Source organism: Microtus oregoni, unplaced genomic scaffold, assembly GCF_018167655.1.
Source record: "Microtus oregoni isolate MIOR12 unplaced genomic scaffold, Mior012 000007F_ref0000211, whole genome shotgun sequence".
In the NCBI taxonomy this organism is placed as follows: domain Eukaryota; kingdom Metazoa; phylum Chordata; class Mammalia; order Rodentia; family Cricetidae; genus Microtus; species Microtus oregoni.
The window spans coordinates 51937331-51957183 of record NW_024543066.1 but is presented as its reverse complement, the minus strand read 5'-3'; the positions used below and the strand labels follow the sequence as shown (position 1 = coordinate 51957183).

Below are 19853 nucleotides of genomic sequence, written 5' to 3'. Positions count from 1 at the left end.
AGCTCCTTTCTATGTGACGGGACCTGCAGAGCAGGTTATGCCATAGTGTCGGACACACAGATAGTCGAGGCAAAGGCACTCCCTGCTCATACTACTAACCAGCAGGCTGAGCTGATAGCCCTCACCCGTGCCTTTCAGTTAGCCGCGGGACAATCTTTAAATGTCTACACAGATTCTAAATATGCTTTTCATATCCTGTTATCTCACACGGCCGGGCTTCTCACAGCGAAGGGAGGGTCTATTACCAACTCAGAGCATATTATGGACTTACTAAGAGCTTCCCATCTCCCTAAAGCTATAGGAATTATTCACTGTCGGTCCCATCAGTCTGACAGTTCTACTGTTTCCAAGGGAAATAACCGGGCTGACAGAGCAGCTAAGACAGCAGCACTTAGCTCAGATCTGCCTCAGTTACCTCAGGGAGTACTTACAGCACAGCCCACAACCTCGCAGACACCTCCTAACACTCAACAGATCCTGTCCTACCTACACCAGCTTTTTCATCCCAATGAAAAAGCTCTACTTCATTTTGTAAAAACACATATCAAACCCACGCCTGAGGACATCAGGTTTCTAAAAGCCACCACTGCCTCCTGTCAGATCTGCCAAAAGTCAGATCCCAGGACTAAATATCGTAGCTTCCCTTTCCCTACCCACCAAGCAAGGGGCTCCCTTCCGGGAACTGACTGGCAGCTGGATTTTACTCATATGCCCACAGTTAGGAGAATTAATTATCTCCTGGTTCTGGTGGATACAATGTCTGGGTGGGTTGAAGCCTTCCCCACCTCTAACAAGAGAGCCCAGACAGTCTCTGATATTCTTCTCCGAGAGATTATTCCTCGATTTGGACTCCCAACTTCTCTTCAGTCAGATAACGGTCCAGAGTTTACTTCTCAGATTTCTCAAAATCTGTCTAAAGTGGTTGGAATCCCCTGGAATTTTCACATACCGTACCATCCTCAGTCATCAGGTAAGGTAGAACGAACTAACCGCTCTTTAAAGGAAGCCCTCGTTAAGATGTCACAGGAGCTCCACTTCGACTGGCTAAGACTCCTACCCTTAGCTCTTCTCCGGCTCCGAGCTCTTCCAAGGGGCCCCCTCCTCATCTCACCCTTTGAACTCATGTATGGGCGGCCGGTCTTAACCCCCGGCTTCTCATCGGGGACCTCTCCCCTTCCTGACCACCTGCTCACTCCCCTCCTTTTCCACTTACGCTCACTACTGTGGGACTTCACAGATCACTCACTACCTCGACCATGTGCTAATACACGTCCACCGCCGGTTAAAATAGGAGATAAGGTATTACTCTCACCCCCAGGCCAGCGCCCTTCACCTCTTTCCCCTAAATGGCAGGGCCCTTTCAGAGTAATTCTTTTAACTCCCACAGCTGCCAAGCTTGAAGGAATTCCTCATTGGATTCACCTGTCACATCTTAAACCGTTTATCTCCACAGCTCAAGATAATCCTTCATACACGGTAACTCGGACCGGACCTTGTTCTCTTAAGTTCCAAAGGACGCCGGATTCAGTCCCCCCATCCGTCGCTGTGTTAACACACCCTCCCTTCTTTAAATTCATAAATAACCATCTAGATGTCGTTACAGGTACCATCATCAAATACGGAGTCAAGGACTCAGGTGGGAAGCAGATTCTCAATAAGGTTCTTTGACATAGCAGGTCAGCTGCTGACTGCAGCAGTGGCCCCTGAAATATTAAGGAATATACGGCTAAAATCTATTTCCTTTAAGACACTCTCTTTAAGCTCCAGGATGCCAGCCCAACCCACCTAAACAAATCAAACACAAGCGGATCATTAACGGAATAAGTATCCCACCTAAACAAATCAGACACGAGTGGATCATTAACGGAATAACGGAATAAGTATCATTTAATTTTTTTATCATTCTTAACCCCGGACATCCTAAGACTCCCTCACCCCGGATTTCCTCTCCCTCCCTTATCTTAGATCCCCCCCCCCCTTCTTTTAATTTTTCCTTTTACTAATGCAACTTTTGCCTTCCAGCATCTTAATGATGACCCAGCTACTCAGGAAAAGCCAGACAGACTTCTTCAATCAGCCACCTCAGACGACAGCCAGGATTTCAAATGCCAGCGGTACAATCAGCGACCTCAGACACCAGCGATCAGCGACACCAGTGACCTCAGACGCCAGTGGGACATCGCCAGACACCAGCGACCTCAGACACCAGCGACCAGCGACACCAGCGACCTCAGACGCCAGTGGGACATCGCCAGAATAATCGGACATTTCCTGGACCCCTCAACGCCCAAAGCCAGCAGGAAGCATCCATGTGAGACCAGACTACGCCCCCATTCCCTACCCTTTAAGGTCCCCCAATTTTTTTTAATCAAACCAAAAGGGTGAAATGTTGTTCTCTTGCAAGACTACAGCTCCCAGCGTTCCGCTGGACTCCAGCGCATGCAAGCGCGGAACACATTTCCCAGAAGCCTTTGCATTCCCCGTTAAAAAGCAAAGGCTGCCACGACTTCCTCCCTTCTTTCTCTTCCCCCACCTTTCCTACCGTGTCTGCACGCCCCTTACCTGCCTGTTACCCCTCCCCCATTAAAGTGCACCCACGTGGGACCGCCGCGTGTCTGTGTCTTCTTCCTTGCGTAACGTCTTTACCGTCTAACCCGCAGAATTAAGAATAACACAGGGTACTACTCATTCCCCATCATTAAACAACCAAAAGACAAAGACAGAGTCACCTTCTTTCTGGATGGCAAATACAAACCTCAGCTTGTAAGGCAAGGGAATTTTAGCTGGAAGATATGGAGCAACTCAGGAGACTTGATTCCTAGAGGTCATCTTCACCACTGATCAACAACATTGAGGTCTGGCTCCCTCACAGGATTTGCAATTATTTGCCATCTAAGCCTTGCCAAGAGTGTAGGAAAACACACAATACTAGTCCTGCCAGGGCTTGCTAAACACTGAATTAAAAGGGGAAAAAATCCCCAGCTCCATCACTTTTTAGCTCATGGACCTTAGGCAAGTCATTAAGGCTCCCTAAGCCTGTTTCTCTATGTATAAGGCAGGACTGATGGTTGGTGAGATGGCTCAGAAGGGGAAGGTCCTTGCTAACAAGCCTGATGACATGAGTCTGACCCCCATAACCCAAAGGGTAGAAGAAGAGAATGGACCGCCACCAGTGGTCCTCTGACCTCCAGTCTTGTTCCATGGTACATGCTCCTCCTCTTTCCACACACAAGAAAAATAAGCGTAAAACATAAAATAAAATGGGGCTTAGAATCTGCAGTGCACACTGACAGGGAAACAGAGGGGTCTGAGAGTATTACACCCGTGTTTGACTTTAAAGCCTCCATCTTCTTTTGAATTCTTTTCTCCCTCATGATTACTGTCCTACCCTACAAAAAAAACAAAAAAATTCAAATTTTGTCTCTCATTTCCTTTAGTCCTGTCACACCTTTCCTCCTGCCTTTCCCCTAATAGGGTATGAATCCAGGTCTTTGCACTACATCTAGTAATTCTTCAGCTGCTTGTTGAAGCTCTTGCTTCCACAGAATGTCTATTGTGTCCTCAGAGCCTAGAACACTACCTAATAACACTTACTATATACACCATGTCTTGCTTATTCCTTAATCAATGTGCCAGGCCTAAAGTTCAGGTCTAGTTTAAGAGTGTCTCCAGGAAAGCAGAGGAGCAGCTATTAGCCTAAGACTAGGCTGCAGGGGCAGGCATCGCACACAGACTAGAATTTCTGACTTCTAATTTCTTAATTAAATGACCTTAAGGTCTGGAGTGTTAGAAAAACCCCTGACCCAGGAACTGCCAGGCCTTGTGTATCTCCCATTGTCCTGGTCCTGACCTATATCTTTAACTCAGAGCCACTGGTCTGGAAAACCTAGAAACAATGAGAAACAACCCACTATGAGGGAGTTTGCCCATGACACAAGGAGACACTAAAGGTCAAGTGCTCTGGCAACCTGATTGTGTAGTCTGTGGGCCATTTCGAGAGAAGGGCCCACAGCCCTAGAACAGGCTCAAAGCCTTGAGCAGAGAAGCCTGACTGTGGTGTGGGCTGCTACAAGGAGAGAACAGAACAGGAAGCATGCTCAGGGGGAAGGAAGCTCAACACTCTGAAAACTTGTGCCAACATTTTAAGAGAAATCAATGATATTCCAAAGGTCCTTCTTATTGAATGATCCAGAACCTGAGATCAGTTTGGGGAATCACTTCAGGGAATTAATTCTCTGATTTAATCCCTAATTCAAATTACATATACTTGATTTAGGCAGTCTGCCTTGATATTTCTCTAAGAATTTTTTTTTTTCTCTCTGTCTCTACCCTGGGAGCAGCTCTCTTGCCTTGGCCCCTCACCCCTGAAAATGTATGCCTGTTCCAGGTTCATCTCCACCCACTCCTTGGTCAGGAGCACCTCTCAGCTGCTGAGCCGTCCACGTCTGCAGTGGAGCTGAACCCACAGACACGGAGAGATGAGGCCCTCAGCAGCTTGGCAGTCTCTTGTCCTTTGACCTCACTCGTCCCTAGCTGCAGCTTCCAAACCAGTGTCATTTCCAGGGACATCGACACAGCCGTCAAGTTCATTGGGGCTGGGGCTGCTACTGTTCGGGTGGCTGGCTCTGGGGTTGGGATTGGAACTGTTTTGGGAGCCTCATCATTGGTTATGCCAGGAACCCTTCTCTGAAGCAACAGCTCTTCTCCTACGCCATTCTGGGCTTTGCCCTCTCAGAGGCCATGGGGCTCTTTTGCCTAATGGTGGCCTTTCTCATCCTCTTTGCAATGTGACGCAGCTGTCTCCACTGCACCTCCCATAGTTCTTTTGTGTCCTGTCTGTACTGTATGTTCCTTTTCCTGTACCTCCCCAGGAAGTCTGGGGAAAGTGATTGGCTCAGGGTTTGACAGAGAGAAGACAAATAAACACTGTATTAATAAGATGAAAAAAAATAATTATTTTTTTGCTACCTCTGCAGGGCTAAAGCAGAATTTGGAATTATAAACAATCCTAGGAAAAGGCCTGAGGAAGGTTTCACAGATGAAGGTGATGTATGTGGTTCAGTTTAACCCATTTAACCAGTACTTACAGGATTCTAACTGTGTGGTAGATGTAAGGAGACAGTGATGTGGGCTTCCCCTCTATGCTGTGAATGCCACTGGTTAATAAAGATGCTGCTTTGGGCCTATTGCAGTGCAGAATCGACAAGGCAGGAATTAAAAGCAGATAGAGGAGAGAGTAGGCAGAGTCAGAGAGAAGTCATGTAGCTGCTGAAGGAGAAAGACGCCCATGGGAGCCTGTTGGAACCTTGCCCATAGGCCACAACCTCGTGGTGATGCAGAGATTAGCAGAGATGGGTTAATTTAAGATATAAGAGTTAGCCAGGAATATGCCTAAGCTAATAGACCAAGCAGTGTTTTAATTAATATAGTTTCTGTGTTATTATCTCAGGTCTGGGTAGCCAGACAACGAACAAGTAGCCTCCACCTACAACACAGTGTTCACATCCACTGAAGAAATTCACAGCAGAACAGAGCAGCGGCTGTATAAATCTTGAAACAGACAATCTATAATCATAAAAAGGCATTGCCATGAGAATGAAAGAGCTAACTGCAGTGGTGTCCACACTCTGGAGCCTGAGGCCAGGCTAAGCTACAAAAATGAGTTTTATGTCACAGGAGGCTGCTAACACAGTAAGACCCTGCTTCAAGAAAACCACACTTACACACCCACAAAATGAAGGCTGATTAAGAGCACACGGATATCACTAGGCACTGTGACACTCTTAAAGCATGGAACACGGATATCACTATCACCTGAGCTGTCAAAAATGCAAATTCTCATGAGACTGGAACTGCACCCTGGACTCGCTGAGCCAGAATTAGGGAACCTGGGCCCAACAGTATATTTTAAACAGGCTCTGATTCTGATGTACACTGAAAATTAACAGCCTCTGGTCTGGGAACAGAGTCCTATCTTGAAAAAAACAGACCAAGTCTTATTGTCAGAATTATTGCAAAAGAATTGGTTTGGTTGTCTGTCACCATTTACTTACCCTCTTTTCTCACTTTAACCCATAATAAAGTGGCTCCTGCCTCACCACTACCCAGCAACACTCACCAAGGCCACGATATCCACTAGTGAGCTCAGATTACTCTTCCAGGGGAAGATGTTCTTTGCTTGGATTTTCTTTTCCTCTCTCTTTCCTGGCTACCACTTTGTGTCTCAATCTGGAAGTCTCTTCCTCCAGGAAGCCTATAAACCTAAAGGTGTCCTTTGAGGAGTAAGTTTATGTACTACCTCACATCTGTCTCCTCTCCACAAAACCATCCAATCCTTGGCAGTTCAGTATGCTTCTTAATCATGTTGAGTCCATGTGCGTGGCACCATGGCATGTGAAGATTTGTTATACTACCTTATCTGTGGGACGACATGAATGAGTGCTCCTAATATTGAAGCCCTGTTCCTGTGAAGACACGGAACCTAAGTGGTGTTCTCCTTTGTCCCTGGGGCTCTGAAGAAGGTCTGCAGTTCCTGTCTAATACAAGGTCCCTTTCACACAGCTCTTCACTCCACTCTCTCCAGTCACCACCTCCCAGAACAACAGTGGCCTTTCTCTGCAGCCGCAGTCTCTTGGAAAGAAGTTCCTAAGTGCCCTGCTCTATGGAATGAATGAAGCCAGCCTTGGTTGGGCAGCACAAACAGCAGCAAGGTAGAGCCTGCCTTCAGACCTCTGTGGGGAACAACAGCCTAGAAACTAAGCTGCCAATGAATCCCCTAAAACTCTGATAAGCCGAAGGGAACAACTCCAACAAGACTGGTCTGTTCCTACAATAACTACCAAGTACCCAAGATATATTAAAATCTAATATGAACAAGAATTCTCTCCCTTTCCTTCTCCCTCCCTCCCTCGTTTTCTGAGACAGGGTTTCTTTGTGTAGCTCTGGCTGTCCTGGAACTCACAGAGATCTGCCTACCTCTGCTTCCCTATGTGCTGGAATTGAAGGTGTATGCTGGGCTATGAATACGAATTCTTGATCTCAGTTCCTGGTGCCTGCATGTATGCCTACATCACTGGTGCCAACAGCGGCCAGAAGAGGTCTTCGGGTCCTCTGGGGTCGCAGAGGCCAGAAGAGGTCTTCGGATCCTCTGGGGTTGTAGAGATCGTAGGGGCCAGAAGAGGTCTTCGGGTCCTCTGGGGTTGTAGAGGCCAGAAGAGGTCTTTGGGTCCTCTGGGGTCGTAGAGATCGTAGGGGCCAGAAGAGGTCTTCGGGTCCTCTGGGGTCGTAGAGATCGTAGAGGCCAGAAGAGGTCTTCGGGTCCTCTGGGATCGTAGAGGCCAGAAGAGGTCTTCGGATCCTCTGGGGTGGTAGAGGCCAGAAGAGGTCTTCGGGTCCTCTGGGGTCGTAGAGATCGTAGGGGCCAGAAGAGGTTTTCGGGTCCTCTGGGGTTGTAGAGGCCAGAAGAGGTCTTCGGGTCCTCTGGGATCGTAGAGGCCAGAAGAGGTCTTCGGGTCCTCTGGGGTCGTAGAGGCCAGAAGAGGTCTTTGGATCCTCTGGGACTGTAGTTTCAGGCAGTTGTTGGGTGCTGAGAATTGAAGCTGGGTCTTCTAGAAGGAAAGTCAGTGCTCTTAACTGCTGAACCATCTGTCCAGCCCCTCTGACAGCAGTGTTTAGAGGATTTTCTTAGGAAATTAACAATGCCAAAAGTGAGCTACAGTTCAAGTTTAGAAACAGTATTTGTTATGTACAAAGAACACCTAAGAGAACAAGAACTGGGAACTAAAGGTCACCCAGAAAAGCAAAAAAGACACACTGTTCTTGAACCTTGATGGTAGGACAAGATGCGATAACAAAAAACATGAAGAAAAGGACAGCACCACATTTTTTTTTTAAATCCAAGTCTTCTATGTGCGAGGTGTTATGCATGAACTTTTATGTAAATTCCGATTTTATTTTACTGCTGCTTTATTCACTATAGCAAAGAATTAGAATCAATCTAGCTGTTCATCAACAGATAAATGGATAATGAAAATTTGATGTATATACATAAAATGGAATACTACTCAGCTCTGAGGAAAAATGAAGTTAAAAAATTGTAAGAAAATGAATGGACTTACAATGTATTCTATTAAATAAGGCCACATAATCTCAAAAATAAAAAAAAAATCACATTTTCTTTCTTATATGTGGGGTCTAGAAAATGATATATATGTAATCAAATATACCTGTGAGTACAGTTTAACATGAAGAAAAGAGAACAAGAAAAGCTGACTATAAGGGGATGAGGAATGCAAATAATAAACACAAGTTGTGAAAGAGGACACACAGCTAAGTGTTTTTCTAGTTCTAATTCTGTTGTTGGTTTTGTTTTGTTTTGATGGTGGATAGGTGCAAAAATTTAATGTGAGGTGTCATAGGTTCTGTTTTGAATGCTAATTCTAACTATATACAGGCTCATTAAGTTGTAGATACTGACTCTTGTTAATTTTGGTGTGTAATGCTTTTATTTACTTCCAAGTTTTTAAAAGTTTATTTAAAAATGACCTTTTATATCAATTCTTTTGCACAAATAAAGAATAATAGAATCAAACTGCTATGCGTATGTGAAGAAGGAGTAACACAAATGTATGGTACAGCTTGGTGGTATTAATCATAAAAAATAGAGGTCTAATGGGGTTGGAGGAGACAGACATTTGATATAAAGGGGTTAAAATGAATTCAGTGGGCTCAAATAGGTTGGTCTACCTGATGGTAGGAAATGGCAATACGACCACAATTAGCAAGCTGTAGGCTGAACTGAAGAAGGAAGCCATGAATTCTAAGCTAGATAGATAAGCCTAGAAAAGAAAAATGCAGGTTTCAAGCAGGATAGAATTTGCCCTGGATTGAGACACTTAAGCAATTTATCTTCCTTCCTTTCTTGAGACACAGAACTCACTGTACAGACAAGTCTGGCATCTAATCGCAAAGACCCGCCTACTTCTGCCTACTGAGTGCTGGACTTAAGGGTGTGTGCTACCACTCCAGCTAAGCTACCTGGTTTTGTTCACTATGCTCCCAGAACCATGCCTGTCAATTCTCAGTTGAGACTCAACAGAATAGGATGGGCAGCCCAAGCATGGATCTCCAGTGACAAGAAAGGTTTAATTTAGGGCAGTGTGGGTCCTTGGCAACCAATTTCTTTGACAACCCTTAACACCACACTATAGACTTCACAAAATTCTTTTATAAAAACAATCCTAATCATAGCTAGTTAGTGGCTGAGTGGGGCTCATACAATAACCTTCAACCTTAAAGTCCTCTATTTTCTGTATCCATCTACTAGTATAACTTCTAAATCCCTTGAATATGGTCTAATATTTAGAAACAATATAAATGATTAATCAGGACCTTAAATATATGCTAATCTTCTCAAAGCATGACCCAATTTTCTAATAGTTTACCCTAGAACAAATTGTCTTTTTCCCATCTCTCTAAAAAACCGCAATGAAGGACTCAAAAACTATTTGTTAGAAATGGCCTAACCCAAGAACCTTAGCAAGATAAATTCGTTCAATACTCTGAGCTCAGTGAGCTGCTGGGTACCAGTGGGAGACAAGTGACTTTTAATGAAGCTCCTATTCTATCAATAGCACTGTCCCTTTCCTAGTCAACTAGTCTCACAGTCAGGAACCACATCAGATTCAGCCCTAACATACCTCACTGATTCTGCTTCCAAAAGGCCATCTGCACCCAGCCTCTGTATTTTCACTGTCACCACCCATTGGAACACAGAAGAAACTCACTTTTTGAAAAGATTGAATTAAAAACTTCTAGTTAGTCTCCCAAATTTAAACTCTTCTAATTTAAATATCAACATCAGGATTTGCTCTTTACCCATCACTTTTTAAAGACTTGTATTACAATTAATTATGTATGTGCACTCATGATTGCCATAGCACACATGTGGGGGCCAGAAAACAACTTTCAGGAATTGAGCTCAGGTTGTTCATTTTGATGGCAAGCACCTTACCATCAAACCAACTTTAAATACTGTTTTAAAAGTCACTCTATAATAAAACTCAACAGACTCCTCCATAAAGTCTGAACTACTCACCACCTTGTACACATTATCAATTTAATTTTTCTCTGCTCCAGAGACCCTCAAGCATACCATTTTCAGTCCACACCCATTCCAGAAGCTTTATTTATGTTCCCTTTGCCCAAAATGCCTTCTCCTTTCACCTAAAAAATTTAACTATTCGTCTCTTGTCCATCGAAGTTTTTTTAGATTAATTTATTTTATGTATATAAGTATTTTACTTGAAAGCATGTTTGTGCACCACATACATGCCTAGTGCCCTCAGAAGTTAGATCTCTTGGAATTGAAATTATGGATGGTTGTGAGCTTTCCAGTCCATCCTGTCCCCGTCCCTGTCATCTTTATCAGTATCATTCTTTTCACTCTTGTGATTTTCTCCCTTCAAATCCAACTAACCTGGGCGTCTTCTAAACCTACTGTCTCGAATTCTATCAGGGACCACAATTCCTCTTCCCATTCCCACACCCCCGTATTTCTATTGTCCTTTCCCTTTTCATCGGCATTCTGTTCCCCTCCCCCACTTTCTTTCATGACTTTTCAGAGAGACAAGATAATGATTCCTAAACAAAAAAGTCTTGGCTCACTGAACACATGGCATCACTTCCAGAGGCTCTAAGAACATAGCAACTTCAAGGATCAAATCTTTGAGGCCGACTAGCCCAATGGACTCATTTTTCAGGTTAAGAAAATAAAGATCCAGAGCAGATAAGGATTTTTCCACATAGTTAGGAACAAAGCTAACTCCAGCATCCATTCTATTAACTCAAGAAGCTGGCATTTTCCCTACAAAATCCATTGTGATTAATTTAAAAGACAAAATCCATTGTCTTTAATTTCTTGAAACTAGAATCAGCAACTTCTTTCATCCTGTTTGATCAATGGGGTGAGTGAGTGGCCATGAAAAGCATTTACAGGTCTAAGCTTGGGCTTCCCCCAACACAGTGATTAAGAAAAGAAAGGAAGGGGCTGGAGAGATGGCTCAATGGTTAGAAGTATCAGCAGAGGACCAGAGTTCCATTCCCATTCCCAGCATCCACATGATGGCTCACAACCACCTGTCACTCTAGTTCCAGAGGACTCAAGGCCCTCTTCTGGCCTCCAAGGGCATCGCACACACATGGTACAGATACACATGCAGAAAAAACACACAAACATAAGATAAAAATAAATAAATTTTAAAAAGGGGACGTGATCAGCCAGGCAGCAATGTCACTTGCCTTTAACCTTAGCACTCTGGAGGCAGAGGCAGGTGGATCTCTGTGAGTTCCTGGTCTACAAAGTGAGTTCCAGGACAGCCAGGGCTACATAGAGAAGCCCTGTCTAGAAAAACAACATATGTATGTATGTATGTATGTATATATATATTTTAACTAGTATATTATTTTTAAGATTCAATTAGAAGATTTATCATATGGCTTAGAAACTTACCCTGGGTGCTGTGTGTCTTCCAATTTTTTCCCTTTTTTATTCAGTGGATATTTATTCTAATTTCTAACTTAAATTTTTCATTCAATTCCCTCCCCCCCCGCCTTTTTTATGTAGACAAGGCTGGCTTTGAACTAGAGATCCACCTGCCTCTGCTTTCTGAATGCTGGGATTAAAGATGTGCACCACCACCCCTCATAAAATATATGCTTAATAGTAATGCCACTATGATAACATGAAACAGACTCAGACTCCAGTTCCCACCCTGTCTCAGAGAGGCTGTAGGTGTCTAGAACCCTTATCTATGTGTTCACTTAGGGCAGGATTCGTTTCTGGTTTCTGATGGATGCAATCATCGTTACTTTTTGTTTATGCTCCTGAATTGGAGGGCAGTTTCTCTGCTGCACAGTACTTTGAGACCAGGAAAAAAGTATCAGCTTGCTCTATTAGAACATTTTTGAGTATCAAAATGAAGCTTAGCCTGCTGCTGGCCCATAATGCTGATTATTTACCAAATGTTTCATCTGCAAATCCACTGTCAGCTCCCATCTCATACTCTAGATGGAAGCAAGAGTATGTTGTGGAAAAGACGTGGCAACTCAGGGCACTTATCTCTTTATTGCTCTAGATCACTATTGCTGTGCTGGGAGGCAGTCTTTTAAGTACTCACTAAATATACAAACTAAGTTAACTATCTGGGGATTTTGGTTCCAGAGTTTGACAAAGACAAGAGTCTCAGGTGAAGAGGTCCCTGACACTAACAGTTTAAGGGTATGCATTTCTTTTGATTCTTCTACAATGGCCTGGGGGGGGGGGGATCACCAATAAATATTCCTTGGGGTTGCTAGTGAAACTTAGTGGTAGAGCACTCACCTAGAACGCCAAAAAAAAGTTAAAAAACAAAAGCTACAACTAACTGTATCACACAAAGTGGCGTCTAATTGGGCACAGAAGTCTCCTTCATTCATCAGAATGCCTAGGGAGGAGCTGGAGAAACAGCAGGAGAAGTGTTAGCCCTGTAGGCATGAGGACCTGAGCTTGGATTCCTGGAGCTCACTGGTCAGCCAGCCTCACCTTATTAAATTAACAAGCTTCAGGTTCAGTGAGAGAACTTGTCTTAACAAATAAGATGGAATGTGACTGGGGAAGATACCTAATTTCAACCTCTGACTCCACACAGGTGTGCACACAACCAAGTACATGTACACATACACACATACATACATGCGAACACAAGCACACTCCTGTGACTACCGGAAAACTATTTCTTTTCAGTCTTTTGAGACAAGGCTTCAGTGGGCTGACCTTAAATTTATACGTAGTTCAGGCTGACCTTGAATTCATAATCTTCCTGTTTCAATTTCCCAAGTGCTGAGATTAGAAAGTGGGCCACTACACCCGCCTATCAGTATTGTATTTTTCTTTTTGAAACAGAGTCTGTATGTAACTCAGGCTGGCCTCAAATTCCCTATGAAGCCAAGAACGACCTTGGATTTTTGATCCTCCTGCCTCCACTTGTAGAGTACTGAGGTTATAGGCATGCAGTACTGGTGACTGGACCCAGTTCTTCCTGCATTCTAGCAAGCATACTACCAACTAAGCCATACTCCTACCCAGTATTACTTTCTATTCTCATCACCTTGTACATTTCTGCAACAAAAAACCCGATTTCGTTCTTCTTAAACTTCTCAAATAATAAAACTTTCTGACACTCCTTAAGTTTTAAGATTATTGTTATTACTGTTTTGAGATAGGGTCTCATGTGTAGCCCTGGCTGGCCTCAGGCTCCATCTGTAGACCACATTTGCTTTGAACTCACAGAGATCGACTTGCCTCGCCCTCCCAAGTGCAGGGATGAAAGGTGTGCTCCACCACACCCGTTTTAATTTGTTTTGGATTATTTAACTCATGAAGTAGTGAATAAAACTAAACGAGTTCACCATCTAGTTTATATAGTTTCACAATTTTATTTATTTATTTATTATAGATTTCTGCCTCCTCCCCACCACCGCTTCCCATTTCCCTCCCCCTATCAACTATAATTTCACTATTTAAAAGGCAATTTGGAATATCTTATCTCATTTGTCTTTCAACAGCCCTGTGAGGAAGATACAATAAGAAATTTTCAAATGGCACAATCATAGCCGTGTGACCTTGCGATGACATTAGCAAGGCACTTCTGCTTTAACCAGGAGGAAATGGAGAAGACCAAGAATTCCTGGCATAACTATACTTTTCTGGTTTCGTCTTCTTTGTGCAGAGAAAAGCTGTTCTGTGGAAGCAAACTCCTAACCTACCCAGCCCCCCCAAAAAAAATTTACCCCGAGGAATCAGACATGCTCTCTACTTGCGATACAAACACACCTTTAGAAATACTGAAATTCAGATAAGGGGTCAAAAAGATGCCATGAACAAAAGCTGCAAAGGACAGGGCAGCCCCAATTTTCCCTGCCCTTGATGATCACTAAGAGAGAAATCAACTAAGAACATGTCATGCCTTCTGTGGACCAATAGGAGAAAACTGGTGAAAAATCTGCCAAGTGGGAAGCCACACTGTCTCTAAATAGAGGGTCCTGTCCCTCCCTTTACCTCTAGAAAATACATATTACCAAGGAAATGTTCTCTAATTTACCCTAGGTTAACTATGTGATGAAGTCATGGAAACAACACGCAGCAGATGAACTCACACTTACTGGCATGTTCACTTATCCGAACACGCATTTGTTGTGGAGCAGCAACTACACACCAGGCACTGAACTTAGTGGACAGGACAAAAACAGGGAAACCAACATAGCCTCTGCTTTCAGAGCTCAGACTAGTGGCAATTCTATGTGGCCTTTGGGATTGCTGTGTTTTTGAGGCAGGCTGGCCTCAACTTCACTATGTAGCTCCAGTGGCTTCAATCTTGTAATCCTTCCTGCGTCAGCTTCCCAAGTACTGTGGTTATGGTTACAAGCATATTCAACAACCATGTCTATTTCCCAATTAGATTGCCTGTTTTCAATAAAAAATGAATAATTATCTAAAACACTTATACCATCTCACATAATAAATTCATAGAATAGAGGAGAATACTGAAAACAATAATTTGCAATGGCTCCTTGTAATCCATCCCTCCAGCATAGCATAAGACTAAATTATCACTTGGGAGGTGGAAGCAAGATTGTGAATCCCAGATACATAGCAAGTTGGGAAGCTAGCTTGGGTAACATAAAGAAAAGATAGTGAATTATTTACATTTATAAGGTACAGAACCTAGGACGTCCATAAGTTCAACAATGCAGCTCTATAGCTAAGGCAGCTAGATCAGAGAAGTCAGCTAGAGGAAGCCAGGAGGGAATCTCAGTTCCAGGACTGACCCTGTTACTGGGGCAGAGAAGCAGGCAGGGTAAAGGCAAGGAAGGCCTTGCCTACAAAATAAGTCCTTCCCATGGAAGAACACAGTGTTTTAACCCCAGAGATTATAGGTACAAAGTACAGGGGAAAACTTGACAAGCACCTAACCCAAATACCAGAGAGAGAGAGAGAGAGAGAGAGAGAGAGAGAGAGAGAGAGAACGCGAGAGCAAAATGGTGCCTTACTCATTCTAGATGATGAGTCTCTAAACCTCTGTACACAGGATGAGGCAATGAAAAGCATCTGGGATTCAGAATCAGAAAACTGAGATTTGGGACTAGATCCTGACACTGCTCAGACAATACTAAATGGCACTGGACAAACCAGGAATCCAGTCTCCTCATCTACAAAATGTGAATAACTTCTGATTTGTCTACCTCAGAGAAACATTATGAGATTCAATGAAGAAATGTTCCAATGAAAGCACTTATCTGTGAAGCACTGTATCTACTGAAGCACTTAGGACCCTGGGACCTGTATCTGTGGAGTTGTGCAAGCTCCTAGAGGAATACTCACGTTAACCCCAAAGCCCTGACTGCCCTTCACCCCTCAAAACCTGGTTTCCATCTGCTCACATCCCTGAATTAATAGAAATCGTTTGACAAGCAAATCTTAATTTGGGAGTACTAATCCCCCAGCTGCAAAAAGATGAGAAGGGCAGCCATGCAATCACCCTCCGCCTCAAGCTCTGACAGCTTCAGCTACCCTTTCCACAGTGGAAAGGGAGGGACAGGCCAACCAGTCACACTGCCTTTGTGGCTGCCTCCTCTTCCCCACTGCAAGGCAGTTTCTCTACAGAAGGACTGCTAAATAGATCTAACTGGGACCCTGAGACAACATAACGGTAATGTTTGGGGAGATTATTATGCATTTTAGGTCGCATTCCACAGTCAAAAGGAAATTACTATTAGCATGTATACCCAAAGGTTAACTGACACAGAGACAGGAACTGCTGACTTACAGATTTTCTTCCCTACCTCGAGAATACCGTTTTTTCATTTGACACAAAACACAATCCCTTGGAGGACTTTTAAGGCAGAAGACTTGAAGAGGAGAAGGGGAAGAAAGTACAAGGCAGCCACCTACCAAAGTTGTCCCATCCCCTTGAAGGACAGAACAGCTACACTGTTACCAGTAACAGGGAAGGCAGATCAAGCTCATGGGGGAAGGGGCATCATGTGCCTCCAGCTGATTTCAAGGGCCTAAGAGCCAAAACAACTCCTTCCGGCTTCAAGCAGAGGGAAGGCCTGTTTTGCAGAGTCAAGCTTATTAAGAGCAGCTTGGGGAACATTAAACCTCAAGCATCAGCCTGTTGGTAGCTCTCAATGTAAACTCTAAACTTGAAGAGGATGAAATTCTAGCGTGGCCTAAACGTTTTAGAGCTCTAGCAATCACTGGTGAAAATTCTGATTATATGGATGTAGAATATTTCTGTCCCAACATTTCAGACCAAGAGCATCTTCCTCATTTTAAGTGGGAAACACCCTACCACCACGTCCTACCATTCCATAACAGTCAGTCTGATAGAGTCCCACAACCCTGCCAGTCACCCCACCTCCACTCCCCAAATATTTAAAGCTAGTCCCCATTCACCTGTGGGTCCCCATGACCAGGCTTCGTCCAAGCTTGGAATCCCTAGGCTGGCAAGTTGGGGGGGGGGGGGACAAGAGTCAGTCTTAAACCTGGTGTAAGGCAAAAGCATTTCTTGTCTCCTCTAGCGTCACTCTTTGTTGGTTATAGATGGCACAGAACTAGGTGGAATGCTTTAGACATGGACACACACACAAGGGCTATAAACATATGTACACTAACAGTACCCAGAGACCACAGCTCCTACCTTACCTATCCCACAGCTCAGCCAGTCAAACGCAACAACACCTCCTTCCCACTCTTTTTAACAAGTGTCGGAAAAAAAATCCCAAATTATTTGCAAACTTACCTGTCTATACTATGGGGCAATCGTATGCTCATGGTTTCTCCGTGTCTCCACAGTTCCAGAATCCTGGAGCTTCTTTGGGCGTCTTGAACAGGCCTGAATCCCTTGCAATTTTTAAGGAAGGTGAGAGGAAGGCCTCCCAAGTCGCAGGCTGAATCCTTCTTCCAGCTGTCAGGACCCTGGTAACTGCAGAGCCATTCCACTTCCACCACTTAACATGGTCTTCTCCTTTCCTGACCCTCCGCCCTCCCCTCCCCGTGTCTTGAAAAAGAAAGAAGAAAATGGAAAAAAAAAAAAGAAATGAAAGAAAAAACTATGACCCTCTTAGAAACCAAAACGTCAACCACAAACCTCTTTAAGGTTAGCACTATGGGCTAAAAAATGAACCACAGAAAGAATGCGACTTCAAAATATCAGTCTTAACTGCAGACCGATAAAAACCATCCTTTCAATCCAGTTTCCCCAACTGTCCTTCTGTTGACAACAGCTCCAAAGGTTGAAAAACCTCTCGTTTTCAAATGTTGAAAATGCCAAGGAAGGAAAATAAAACAAGACAGACAAACAAACAAAAAAAGGCTGAACAAATCCGAAATGGCACTCGAGGAAAAAGAAATCTTCCAGATGATTTGTACAGTTAGAATAAATAAAACCATACAGCAGAATGTACAAAGTCCAGTGGAGCTCTGGGGAGCAAAATGGGTGGATTTCTTAAAAATCAAAACAAAACACCGATTCTTTTTTAACATTAAAGGTTTTGAATTCTGAAATGAGCCAATTGTGCAGACACACACACAAATTAAAAAAAAAAAGCCAAAAACCCACAAAACACCTGAAGCGCAATGCTTTTTACCTTCAAAACGGTAGCATTGGCCCCAACCTCAGGAAATCTTAAACGTTCTTTTCCCTTCCGAACTTCAGGTTCCTCCACCTAGCCCAGTCCCGTGCTCAGCCCCAGCCTCAGGTTGGCCTTTTTCTGAGACAATTTCCTCAGTCAGCGCTGTGTGCTCCTGCACGTCCAGGCTCCGAAAGTCTCTCTCGCCGAAGCGCCCTGGAGCGGCGGTCCCGCTTCCCCTCGCCGGCCGATCGTGCCCGGCGACCCGTTTCCACTAACGCTGCGGTTCGGCTAGAGCCAGGGCGCCCTCCACAGCGGCACGGAGAGCCTGGGCCGCGGCCTCGGCCTCCGCGCCTGCCTGCCCGCCCGCCACAGCCTCCCCGCTCGGCCGCTCCCGGCGTCCGCGTCGCGGCCGCTGCGCTTCCGGCCCCGCCCCCGCGCGCGCTCGCTCAGGCCCGGCCCGCGGCCGCCCCGCCCCGCCCCGCCCCCGCCGCGGACTCCGCTCGCCCGGGCTGGCCGCTGGCCCCTCCTTGGCACCGCCCAACCTCTCGTGGCCCCGCGCGCCCCCGACCCGCGCGCTGCGGCCTAGCTCTTCCCGGTGCTGCTGTCCCCGAGGTTCGACCTTTGTTTCCGCAGTGCCCGCCGGCCGGCCGCGCCTCTGTCGGCGCTCCCGCTGCTGCCCCGTCCTCTTCGGCTCGTTTTCCCTCGTTTGTCGCGTCCTCTTACAAGTTCCCAGGGGCCCTCTTGCTGTGCCCTCGCCCCTCTGAACGACCACCGGCTCTGCCTTCTCGGCTTCCCTCGGATTAGCTTGGATATCCTCTATGGCGCTGCTTTTTCATTCAATGCAAAAGCCTTTTCAGGGCAATGTTATTTTAATGACACACACCCCTTTCGTAAAATCACGGTTTCTAAATCTCTTCAAGTGACTCGGTAATCAGAAGGTCCAAAGACTGAAGTAAAAAGGAACGTTGGGACTGAGGAGGAATTGTCTTTTTGCCTGGGGAAGCTGTGCAGTCACTGGTGTGTTTCAACGTATTACTTTTCCTTATGCCTGCCTTGGTCTTGCCCTACCTGAGCTTGTCCAAGTTCCCAGCTTGCCACCTGTGTTAGCAAAAGGGAAAGAAACTGTGAAGCATCTATTTAGGACCTAATAAAATCAGATTTTCCTATTCTTTTTTCCTGTACAGGTTGATGAATGAACTTTGCTATAGGTGTATGTGAGTGGGTGTGGGTGTGTGTGTGCGTGTGCGAACATGTAAGATATTATGTGACTTCCTGGGGAGATATAAACACATCTGTTCACATCAGATAGAGCACCAACAATTTTACCGAAGCCTATTCTATGAGCCAGTAGATTTATTGGGGTTACTTTTAGGACTGTTAAAGGCAGTTGCACCACAAAAAATACCACCACTCCCCCAGCATGGGTGAGGACAGTGGCCAGTTGGGCTTCTATAACCTTGAGGAGGGGTATTGTAAATCTTATTTGTTTTAGAAACTTTTTGAAATTTCTGAGTGCTTACCTTCTGAATCTTAACAGCTAGTGTGCTCTTGCCAGGTGTGCGCGTGGGGACCAGAGGGCAACTGTGGGTAGCCTTCTTCCCCAAGTGCCAACAACTTCACCCGCTGGTTGAAGACAAGAGCCTCACAACAGCCTTGGCTTGCTGAGTAGGCCAAGCACAGTTGGTGAATGAACATCCCACCTTCATCCTTCTCAGCATTGTGGTTACAAGTTCACACCACCAAAACTCAGTCTTCTTATGTGAGTCCTAGGGGTTTGTTGTATAGCAGTCTCCACTCAAGTTAAAACCTTCCATCTTGGAGGAAAACTCTTTAAAGCATAAGATATGAAATGGGAGTTGGAAAAGGTTGTTTTAAGGTGGGATGTTCAAAGGGAAGGTAAAACATTCTATCCTACAGAGAAGCTTCTTAAGACAGGAAGTAGACAACTCAAAATAGCTTCAGAAAGTCCCAAAACTGACCAGATTCACTAGGCCCCTCCCTCTCCAAGTATGTATAAGCAATAAGGACTGCTTAGGGTCATTCTCAGACAAGCCAAACTTCAATCTTCGTAGTTTGTAGACTTATCTTTGTAGACTTATCAAGAGAGTCCAACCGAGCAGCCTGGAGGAGGCTTAGACCCACTGAGCCACCTCCCTGGAAAGACCACCACATCCTTCGAG

At 44.8% G+C, this 19853-nt stretch overlaps 1 protein-coding gene and 1 pseudogene across 15 annotated transcripts in view; one reads left to right on the top strand and one right to left on the bottom strand.

Annotated features, from left to right (window-relative positions):
* Arhgef11 (Rho guanine nucleotide exchange factor 11) overlaps positions 1-18074 on the bottom strand; it is a 141339-nt gene extending 123265 nt beyond the window's left edge. For 13 of the 15 annotated variants that reach the window (XM_041655300.1, XM_041655308.1, XM_041655296.1 and 10 more), the window contains exon 1: positions 16842-18074. In XM_041655300.1, the coding sequence (XP_041511234.1) occupies positions 16842-16873 (32 nt within the window). In that variant the 5' untranslated portion in view covers positions 16874-18074. The remainder of the gene's footprint in view (positions 1-16841) is intronic. The other 2 variants (XM_041655294.1, XM_041655295.1) reach the window with 2 other exon arrangements.
* LOC121450432 lies at positions 4339-4791 on the top strand (annotated as a pseudogene).
* Positions 18075-19853: the final 1779 nt, after the last annotated feature.